The following is an 11,396-nucleotide window of genomic DNA, read 5'->3' on the forward strand; positions in this document are numbered from 1 at the left end:
CACATACTAAAGTGCTGCCTGAGCTGGCTTGCACAGCCCTCAGTTCAACCTTCCTGTGGCTGCAAAGAGCAGAGGAGAACATCACGTGCATGGTAGAGACCCCATCATCTGTACCTCTTCTCCTTTTTTTTGTTTCTTCAAAACACAGGAGTCTCAAATCACTCAAACTGTGAGATTCCTGCTGTTGCTGTGACCTACAAATTCTGCCTGTGCAGGATGAAAAAGGAAATTCATGGTCAGAACTTTGAAGCTCCGTGAGAGATTGACAAAGGCAGGAGGGCTGCATATCCAGGGGATCACTTTCAATACGCACAGGGTAGATGAGGAGAGAGTAGAAATGAAAATGCAGATGGTCATGTCTAGTTCCATTTATAATGACTAGTTAGGATAATAACAGAAGTTTTATGTGCAAAGGTTGCCAAGTCTTTAAGAACTCATTAACATGTTTTTATTCCTGTAGAAACACAGGCTTTCCCAAGTGAGGATGGGCAAGGGTGTTATGTGGATTATGTATTTTTATGTAGATAAGCCATTAATGAAGACGCATATCTGCATCTAATTCCAGATTCTGTCCCCAACTTCCTATGTGGCCAGTGGCAAATTGCTTAAATCTGTATATCTCTGTTCTCCATTAACAAGATGGGTATGATAATGATTCCCAGGCTTGTTAAGGCAAATTAATTAATGCGATGCCTACAGACATTATGCTAATGTGCTTAATAGACTAGTATTTAACTTTATAAAATAAGCAGGCAAGCACTTCTTACACTGTGATGATGTAAGACAAATGCATTTTGGAACATGCCCTTGGAGGCACTCAGTATTTTCTTTTCCAGGAGGGTGTCCTCTTCGCACCAAACCTGCCGAAGCCCGGCACTGCAGCCCGGCATGCAGGAAACCCTTCTCCTACTGCACACAGGTAACTGCTCTCTGCAGAACAGGGCTGGGAAATTAACTCTGCGAGATCTAATCAATTTGATTGCATCTTAGATTGCATTCCAGGACTTAGAAAATAGTTTAGTTTGTCCGTGGTACCACCTCGAGGATGTTGTGGGAATTTCATCCTGAAAGAAAAACCACGAACCTGCGCAAACGAGTGATGGAGTATTTATGTGGTGTTGCAAGTTTGGGTTTGTTCTGTGGAAGGATTTTTGTTTTAATTTTAAAATTAAACCTATTGGTTTAATTTTAACTGAATGCTGTTGTACTGTTCTTTAGAAAAAGAACTGTTTTAAACTTCTGTAAAAGAGGAGATAAAGGGACATCAATCACCTGTTCAGATCAAGAGTATCAGACCCTCAGACAGACATTATAGATATAAGACAATTAGCAGAGGAAAACAACATTAAAAAAACATTTGAAAATAGAAATCCAGAAAACTGGGCATCAATTTAGCAAACTACAGGCTTCTGCAAAACCTCTTGAAGAAACTGCTTAGTCTGATCCAAAGTAATGGCTATTTGGTCATAAGAAAGCTTCATTTTAGATAGTCCTGTGAAATACTGGAGTGTGGAAGCATGTGGGGAGGGTTTGGGTCTGCAGGCGGGTTGGTTTTTGTTTGTCTGTTCTATTGCCCAGCAGGGTCAAGGGGAAAATTGTTACTGACAAGGGGAGTTTGCCACAGATTCCTGTTGTTAAGCCTGGTGGGATGAAATGTTTATATGTTGGACTTCTCTGTAATTACTAGCTCTTTCTCAACCAATTCCCCAAATATATTTGGGCTTTTTTTTGAACTGAAATGGGCTCACAAGAACCAGTTCCAGTACTGGTTTGGTTTGGTGGGGGTGAATTTGCATTTGCAGGTTATAGCTTACAGTGTGTTCAGGCTTTCCCTACAGTGTGCACTGTTCTGTGTGAGGGCACTGTTTGGTTTAATGCTGAATTCCCTTTTATCTCCCAGAGAGGAGTCTGCGGCTGTGAGCGGGGATATACAGAAGTAATGAGATCAAATGGGTTCCTGGATTACTGCGTGAAGGTACCAGGTTTAGAAGATAAGAAAGCTGATGTTAAGACCATTGCCGGAAAAAATAAACCTGTCAACTCCAAAATGCATGACATTTTCAAAGGATGGTCTATTCAACCTTTTAATCCAGGTGAAAAACTTAAGTATGAACGGAATAGATTGTCTTTAGAAGATTTCTGTAGAAGAAGGGTACAAGCTTTGTAGATGATAACATCAGAGATTTTGTCTGGGAGCTGCAGAGCGACCTTCCAGTTTCCAGCTCGTGTGCTGTCTTTCATGCCTTTGTGCCTGTACAGAAGAATCACAATCTCTTATGTTGAGAGATAGCAAAGACAGAAAGAAGCAAAAATATTTTGCAAAAGTGTGCTCATATGTGATTTGGGAGGATGTTTAGAACTATTATCTGATGATGTGTCTAGAAGTAATATGTTTGGACTAGGAAAGATATTGATCACTAGCGCTTCAGAAGTTTCAGAGCAGAAAGTGCTTAAGATTTCATTAAAGAAAACATTGGTTGTTTCTTGCCATATTTCAGAAATATATGAAAAGAACAGGATAGAAAGTGTACAGTTTAGTCTTGAAGGTTGAAATTACAGCATTAAAAGCATCCCACAAAGGCAGACAAGCTGCTGTGCCCAAGCAGCTCATCCCAGGTGGATCTTTGACATCCACAGCATAAAATCCTTCCCAGCTGGAACCACAGGCAGCATGTGCCCAGACTGGTCCATTGCTCTAGTATCTGATTCCTATTTTGACTGTTGTTTTGAAGATGAATTCATTCAAAACAAATTTCTGAAATGCAAGTAGGACTTTAAAAACGGGAAGCAAATGTGTCAGGCACATCAGGTTTTTACTGAAATGCATATGTTCTCCTTGTATTATAAAATACTGGCAGTGCAGTTCTTCCCCCTCTTCAGGTACCTGACATTGCATTTGTTTGCAATTAGTTCCTAATGAACCCGAGACTCTAGAAAACATGTAGTGAAAGGTTCTGTTAGGGGATTCAGGGAGCCATAATTCTGTCTGATATATGTGATCACATTTTGAATGTTACATTTACATATTTGATTTGCAGACAGTGGTTAACCTTTGCATTGACAGTCTCTGGGCTCACAGAGCTCAGTCCAAAGCCTTTTAAAGTTGGCTGCTTTTTGATCAAACTCTTCATCCAGTTCACCCACACAGTTCACCAGCACTTTGAGTCACAGGTTTGGGGTTAATTGCCTTTTTGTCAACATCCCTGGCCCTCTGTTGGTTGTCTTACTTGGGTGTCATCTCTTTGGCTGTACCTTTATGGGGTTAGAAAAAGGGAGGGAGGTGTAGGTGGATACTGCAGTCCTCTATTTTTAAATCAGCCTTTGAGTCTGCAGCACTAAAAGCTTCTGGAGGGCTTTACCTCAGTGCAGCACCTGTGAGCCAAATCTCACCCAGGGTCTGCAACAGAAACAGGGACTGAACAGTTACAGAATATGGTGTTGCTTAATTTTCGGGCAAAAATGTTACAGAACCAATATATAGGAAAGGAATAAAGGTGCTCCATGTGTGCTAAGTTTATCACCAGCCCTGTGGCTGTGGCTGTGGCTCCTGCTGTTAACTCTTCAGACCTCAGCCCAAGGCTGGTGCTCTTCAAATCACTCCCCTTTGTCTAACTTCACGACAAAATGTGTAATTGCTCCCCTCAAAGAGGCTCTCAGACTCGGTAGTCTGGGGATTTGCAGTAGTTGCTGCTGGCTGAGCCAGGAAACCACTGTTACCTCCCATTCTGCTGTTGATAGCAGGTCTGTGGTGAGAGCTGCTTGTATGGATGGCACTTAACACCCTGCAGCACCAGTCCTTGACATTGTGTTGCTCAGTGAAACTACCTGTGCCTTCTCCAGCTTATCTGTACTTTCCCTTCCCACTTGCAGTTTGGAACACTAATTTTATTTTTATTTAATGAGGCTGATGTTTTTGTTCTTTTAAATGCTCTACGGGAGTGCACAGGACTGATTACAAATCAGGCAGTGTTTTTCCTCTCTTAACTACACTCTTAAGAGGCCAGAGTTCAGGTACAGAAACTTTTCCTCAACTTGAGAGGCAATTTAAATAACATTGTTTAAATTGTCAGATGACATGGTCCAGTGCCTTTCTGCTGGGGATGGAGGGCAGAGCTGCCTTCATAGCAGATATGCTGTGATGCCTTTATGGGACTGTGACAATCCCTTTGCAGGATTGCTAAATATTTCTTGGCCATCTCCAGATGAGAGGGCAACAAATTTCCTACCTAGACATCAGCAAAATAACTCAAACAAACCAAGCCAGACCTGATGAACAGAGCTCTTCTCACATGGGAGATAGTCTGCAAGTGTTTTGAGGAGCAGAATAAAATCTGTGAGAGGTACTCAGCCTTTCCACAAAGTCTGGAAGAAAAATGAGAAAGAATGGGATCTGATTAAATGTGTTTCCCTTTGAAAAAATTTGTCATTCAAACATAAAATGAAAACAAGGCTCAGTGATTGTCCCTCTCACTTGACTGAATTTGAAATGGCCTCTGTCAAACCATGTCTGTGGGCACGGCACAGGTTCCTGTTCCTGCCTCCAGTGTGTATTTGCAGCTCTGTTGATGTGAATCAGCTCAGACTGCTGCTGTGTGGAAAAGTACCAAACCTGCTCCCTACAAGGAAAGCTGTCCAGCCAGAAACAGAGTGAGGAACAGAAATATTGATCTTTCAAAAATTGCTGTTATTATTAATGCAAAGCTTGTAATTAAGGACCTGTCCAAGTGAAGTGTTCTGAGACAAGGGAATGTTTGAACAGACTCAAGCCCACGTGCATGGAGGGATTCCTGCAGGGCTCCTGGCTCACTGCAGCCCAAAAAGCCCAGTCCACAGCCTTACCTTGTCTTAAAGCCAGTTTTGTCTGCTGCTCCTGTGGCCCAACCAGAGAGCTCTTTCCCAGCTTTATCCCTCTTACTGTTACAAAGACTATTCTTGTTTTTATTCTAAGTTGAATTTATTCCCATTTGTTACCCAAGTGTTTCCTAGTTCTAAGCAGCTTTTCCACTCATGCTTGCTGGTGTTTACCCCAACTGACCCCCAAGTATTTATGGAGAACAATCCCATCCCTTCTCAGCCCTCAGCTAAACACATCAGGTGTTGCCTGTGTCTGTCCAGAGCAGCTCAGCATTGAAATGCCTCTACCAAAGCAGCCACTGGGCTCTGGAGGAAATGCACCCCAATTATCCTGTGCTTCTGCCCCTTTCCATTAAAATTTTTAACATTTTAAAATTTTTAAAATTAGGGAATTTTTCCCTAAAAAGAAGGAAGGAAAAAATCTTCCTTGCTATTAAAAATAAGGGGTTTATGAATTACTCCCAGCCAGTCCCTGCTCTGTTCCCCATCAGTAATGCTACTAATTTCTCTAAAATCGATCTCTTAAAACTTAGTGTATTTTAGAATGACGTTTTTTATTCTCTTCTACCTCTGTCCTTTTTCATCTTCTTCTAACAGATGGTAAACTGAAGGTATGGGTATATGGAGTATCAGCTGGAGGGTTCTTCATCATTGTTTTCCTGATTTTCACATCCTACCTGATGTGGTGAGTATGGCAGGTATTCTGTCCTTAAATAAAAGCTAGTTTGCTTTTACTTGAACAATCCAAAATACATCACAACACTGCATTGCAGGCATTTAATGCTCAGGCAAGGCTTCAGGAAAGGGTGGAGGTTCAACTACCGGAGTGTTTCATTTTGCCCCTACCTTGTAGTAATTAAAACTCTCCCAGTTGTAAATGTTAACAGCCATTATTGTGAAGAAGTTTGGTGGCCAAGCAGGGAAAGAATTATTTTTGGTTATCAATAGGCCCATATATTTATTCAGACTTCTGCTGGGATTAGAAAGGGTTTTTATTTTATTCTTCAAAAAAAAAGATAAAGCAAAACCGAAGAAAGGCCAGGAGAGTGATTGGAGCAAGGAGCTGGCTTCTGCTCAAGGAAGGACTAAATAGAATAAGGACATTCAGCTGAAAAATGATGTTTGATGTGGGAATACAATAGAGATCTATGAAATCATGAATGGGGGAGAAAAGGGTGCTATGGAATTTTTATCTCCCACAATAAAAGAAGTAGGAGGCATCTGATTAAATAGTAGTTTAAAATAAACAAAAGGAATTATTTTGCACACAGTGCATTATTACCTTGTGAGCTTGCTGCTGGCAGGGCTGTGCATGCCAGGAAGATAAATGGATTCAGAGATGGCATAAGAGTTCATGGGAGATTGGGTCTCTTGGTGTTAATTGTGGTTTTTTGGCTGTTCGCTACAGCTCAGAAAATCCCTAAATAGGTTTTTGCAGTGAATACATCAGATGAAAACATGTCCTGTGTCTAAAGCTGCTCTTACCAGCCATTGTTAAGGACAGGGTACCAGGTCTGCACCTTTAGTCCAGGTGCTCTCGGGTTTTCCTGGGGATGAGGGGTGTCTGCCCTCCTCCAGCATGGCTGTCACACAGGCAGGGGAGGTGAGCCCAGCCTGACAGAGCTCGCCTTGCCCTCCCTGCTTTGAGGTTTTGAAAGGGCACTGCCATTGATGGCTCTGGCAGGACAGAAAGGGAGAAGTGGGAAGCATCCAGGTGTCCTGCAGTTCCCAAGGATTTGGCCTGAACTTACAAACATTCATGGTGCAAGCTGGCCCAAGCCTTGTCCAGTCAGGGCAGGCAACCAGAGAGTCACAGCCATGGCTGGCAGCATCACTGCCCACTTTCATCCAACAGTTTATTCCCTTTCACTCTCTTAGTCTTTCTCTCATTCTCTCTCTTGGGTTAAAAGCTCAAATAACATCCTAGGAGCTGCAGCTCCCTTATTTTCCAAGCCATGTAGCTCCATTTCTCTGTGGCTTCACAGCAGACGATAAAGAAGATTTTTTTAAATAACATTACACACTTCTCCATCACGTGGAGGCTGCTAAGGAAATGAATTTCTCAATAATAATTATTGTTGCTTCAATACCATGGCAAAGAAAAATGAGAATATCCCATTTCCACACAGCTCATGTTCCAATTTTTCTGCGAGGTGTTCCTTGTTCTGTCAGCTGTGAGAAGAGATGGGAGACAAATGTGCTTTATTTCCTCTGCAGGTGGGGAGCACAGCTGGCTGCCCCTTTCTGCCAGGCTGTGTGTCCATACCACACATGTGAGAGCACCAGAGGGGCCATGTGGTGCCACCCAATTACAGCATTCAGTAACCACTACGGGAAGTTGATTTTTTAAATTGAAGTTTGGGGGTCGATGATGTTTCTGAGGTTGTTGCAGTTTGTAATTTTGTCTTCTGAAACGCTTTTCTTGCAGCAAAAAAACGAAGCAGCATCAAAGCCCTCCACCACAGCAGAAGCCTCTAACCCTGGCCTATGATGGAGACGTTGATATGTAACATAAACAAGTAATCCAAATGTAGACATCGACTGCCTTAACTGCTTTCTTTTTTTGGAACTCCCAGACTTCTCAGTTTTTTGAGGAATCTCCTGATGTATAATATCCTGGGCAGAACAGAAGTATTGCAAGCTGAAAATTTTGCCACCTCTTTATTAAAAAAGGAAAAAAGGAGTATAAAACTTGGATCTTGTGAAACTTTTCTGAAGAGACCAGAAACTACATCCCTTCCTGTTGAACAATGGGAATAATGAGAAAAGAAAGAGAGAATCTACAGACATCAAAAGGAATTGGTTAAAAAAAGGCATGACAATCCCAAGGAAATTGTGACATTTACTGTAAATGACAAGTTTGACACAGCATCATTATGCACTATATTAGTGCAGGGTTCTTTATTCTTCACATACTTCAACAATGAGTTTTCTAGCGTTTACATTTCGTTCAAAGACTTTAAAACCAGATCATGTGTTTTGAGAAATGTGAGGAAGAATGAGTTGAAGTGTCTGAAGTTATCAGGTTTTTTAAAGTTTCTTCCTTCTTATCCTGTTTTCTAGTCTGGAATATGATTTTGCTTCATTTCCACCTACAGGACAGAATAAGGATTGTTATGAAAAAGCATAGGTGGTTTCTTAACCAAGAATATTTTCTAAAGAGCTGAGTAGATAGGTGTTTTGATGAATGGCTAGAGGATCTGATTGTTAAAAAAGGATTTTAAATTAAATTAAATCATGTAGATACATTACGGCCAGTTTAAATTGTTATTCAGTTTAATTAAAACAAACTCTGCTTTTGTATTTAAATTTTCTTATCTGAAATATTTATAAATTCCTTTTTTTGAATTTAATTACCTGACCTCATTTAATATACATCAAACACAAATGCAGTTTGTAGAAGGTCTTGCTTTTTTAAATGTTTCAGAACCACTGAGAGGTTACATATCATAAAATTCTGGGAACATTTGAAGAGGGTAAGTGTTTATAATAGTGTGTGTTGCAAGTAAGAAAGTGCCATCTTGTGGTATTGACTTGTATTTATAAGCAAATAAAATGCTAAAGAGAGTGAGAAAATTGCTTCTGGTATGTTGAATTAAATGTGTGTAAACAACTTGTGTTATTAGTCATTTACTGAGTCTGAGATTGGCCTTGGATTTCAAACTCCTCTGGCATTATTTTGTGCTGCAGTGATTAGTGAGAGAAAGAGTTCAGACAAGTACAAGTCGAGAGAATAATTGCAGGTCTGGAGAATGCTTGGTCTTATTTTTAACTCAATGCTGCTGCTTATTCCAATAATCAGAAGAGAAAAAGAATTGTTACCAACCCAGCACCTGTGTAGTCCTTCCCTGTCCAAAGGTACCTGGATCATCAACAACAGATGGGTATGACTGGGGCAGGAGGCATTGCTCATCTTGTCATGTTGCTATTCACAGCTTTGTAAAGTGGTTTGAATATTATGGTTTTATTGAAAAAATGATGGAATTGTAGGTAGGTGTCCTTCCCTAGGTCGGGGTCCCCACGCACACAGCATTGCTCCTGCAGCACTGAATACCACTGACATGGTATTGTGCCACTAAGGCAGGGTCAGGAATGTGCTTTTCTCTTCCCTCATTACAAAGAAAGGCTGATGGAATAGTGAGGAGAAGTTGCCTCGCGTGTTTCTGGCCCTGAAGATGTTCTGCTGGCCCTGCTTTCCACCTTAGAGCTATAACTATTTATGGAATAGAAAGCTGGGTGTTTCCCAGTAACACTGGGGTCCTAAATCTTTTTTCAACAGCATCCTGTAGTGAACCATTGAGTAACATCTACAGAGGAAGAATTACAAAGGGAATAATGATCTGGCACCATTAGGAACAGCACTGACAGATCTTAATATATTTTGTCTGTGGGATACCATGTCAGCAGAATGGTACTCTGAATAATGAAGGAATAAACTCAATTAAGCATGCTGTTCAGCAGGGCATTGGAGTGGGAATGCCGGTGTAATAATAGCAAAAATGACAGCTGGAACATGTGGTCATTGCCTTCAGCATCAGGGTAAATTACAATCCAAACTATGGCGAAGAGATGGCTCTGGGGAGACCTCAGAGCACCTGCCAGTGCCTAAAGAGAGTACCAAGAGAGCTGGAGAGGGACTTTGGACAGAGACATGGAGTGACTGGACCAGAGGGAATGGCTTCAAACAGAGGGCAAGTTTCAATGAGATATCAGGAAGAAATTCTTCCCTGTGAGGGTGGTGAGGATGTGGTACAGGATGTGCAGAGAAGCTGTGGCTGCCCCTGGAAGTGTTCAAGGCCAGGCTGCATGGAGTTTGGAGCAAACTGGGACAGTGGAAGGTGTCCCTCCCCACAGCAGTGGGGCAGACCTTTAAGTTCCCTTGTGACCCAAACTGTTCTGCGACTCTTAATTCTGCATCCAGTGCAGGAGATGTCAGATCCTGGGGGAGGTGAGGAGCTGCAGGTGCAGCACTGCAAAGTGTGTTCATATTGAGGAGATGGATCTGGGGATGTGGTTCAGTTTGGTGCCCCTCTCCCACTCTCTGTGCCCACTTGGGCACCTTCTGGCCAAGAGGGACTGGCCACAGTTCCCACTGGGGTTGAGTGCTGCTTGTGGAGCCATGGGCATGGGGTTGGTGCATGGGGACAAGACAATATCTGCTGCAGAGCTGTTGCAGTTCAGTGGTGCCCTTTAGGGAATTGTTCAGAAATGCCCAGGAAATGAGTGCACCTGTTTGACTTGGTAAAATAAAATAAAACAGCAGGGAAGGCTCGTGGGACTGCTGTTGGAGGCAGTGGCTGCTGACTGTGCACTGTCTGTACAGGAATCCATGTCTGCTCCTCATCCAGCTTGGACAGCACGGTGATTCAAATGTCACAAGGTAATTGCATGTATTTGATAATTTGGGATTGAATTAAGCTGTGAAATTGAACCGGTGGCCCTGCAGGGTCCATGAGGCTGAGAATGCACTGTAGTGCAAAACCAGGAATCAGTCACTTAGACAGATACCAAGGTTACTGCTCTTTGTAAGAGTCCTGGATATCCTGCTGGGGGGGATTCCCAGCCTCCTGTGGGACTACTGGAGTAAATTTCTGCCTTTCATTATCCAAAATGAGTCATGACACGGAGAAGGGATTACTCCAATTCTTGCCTATTTGGGATTTCTAAACTTTTTGCTCAAGTAGCTGGGGCTGGTGCTGTCCCCTGCTGAAGACAGGAGAGAGATCTTGATCCCTCAGGAAGGAATTCCTCTACTCCCAGCTCGAGCATCCCATCAGCACATGTATGTGTTTTGTGATTACGAATTAAAGCATCTGTGGGTAAAGAACTTCTTCCTGATAATCTATCTAAATTTACATTCTTCAAAGGCATCTCCCTTGTCCTACCACTTATGCGTCTGTCCAAAGTCCCTCTCCAGCTCCCTTGGAGCCCCTTTTGGCACTGGAAGGGGCTCCCAGGTGTGCCTGGAGCCTTCTCTTCTCCAGCCTGAACAACCCCAATTCTTTTAGCCTGCCTCCATAGCAGAGGTGCTCCAGTCCTCTGATTGTATTTTTTTCTAAATGTATAATGCAATTTGCACTTGTGAGGGGAAGGATAAATGCAGTTTAAATATAATTTTAAGGTTTGTTTTCAGTTGGGAGGTCATAATGTGGAAAAAAATGACCTCACTCAGGACCTTCTGAGAGATGGATCAGGCTGCCTGATGTATTAACGTGCCTCAGGACAGATTATGGTTCTGTCTGGTTTAAAATGTAATTTAAATGAATGAACTTCCACGTCTCACAGCTGTGACACGCACCTGTCCTGGACAGGAGTGTGATTTATATCACCTTTGCGAAGATCTATCTGAGCCCAGGCTGTTACGTGCCATCCATATGGATGTGCTCCTTGATTCCCAGAGCCACGACCTGGCAGGTGACTCTGTTACTGTCACTTAGCTGCTGACATGACTTGTGCCACCAGCCATGCCATTAAGCTGTTGAGATGTCACACGACCTGCTCCCTAATGCTCCTGACGGGCTGTGCCTCCTGCTTCTGTCAGA

General features: G+C 42.5%; 1 protein-coding gene across 1 annotated transcript in view; it reads left to right on the forward strand.

The window, feature by feature from the left end:
• The window catches only part of THSD7B (thrombospondin type 1 domain containing 7B), a 241,494-nt gene extending 234,130 nt beyond the window's left edge, over positions 1 to 7,364 (forward strand). The window contains exons 24-27 of the mRNA XM_062498438.1: positions 837 to 919; positions 1,901 to 2,093; positions 5,452 to 5,539; positions 7,283 to 7,364. Of these exons, the coding sequence (XP_062354422.1) occupies positions 837 to 919; positions 1,901 to 2,093; positions 5,452 to 5,539; positions 7,283 to 7,364 (446 nt within the window). The remainder of the gene's footprint in view (positions 1 to 836; positions 920 to 1,900; positions 2,094 to 5,451; positions 5,540 to 7,282) is intronic.
• Positions 7,365 to 11,396: the final 4,032 nt, after the last annotated feature.

The sequence above is a fragment of the Cinclus cinclus genome, chromosome 9 (assembly GCF_963662255.1).
Source record: "Cinclus cinclus chromosome 9, bCinCin1.1, whole genome shotgun sequence".
Classification (NCBI taxonomy): domain Eukaryota; kingdom Metazoa; phylum Chordata; class Aves; order Passeriformes; family Cinclidae; genus Cinclus; species Cinclus cinclus.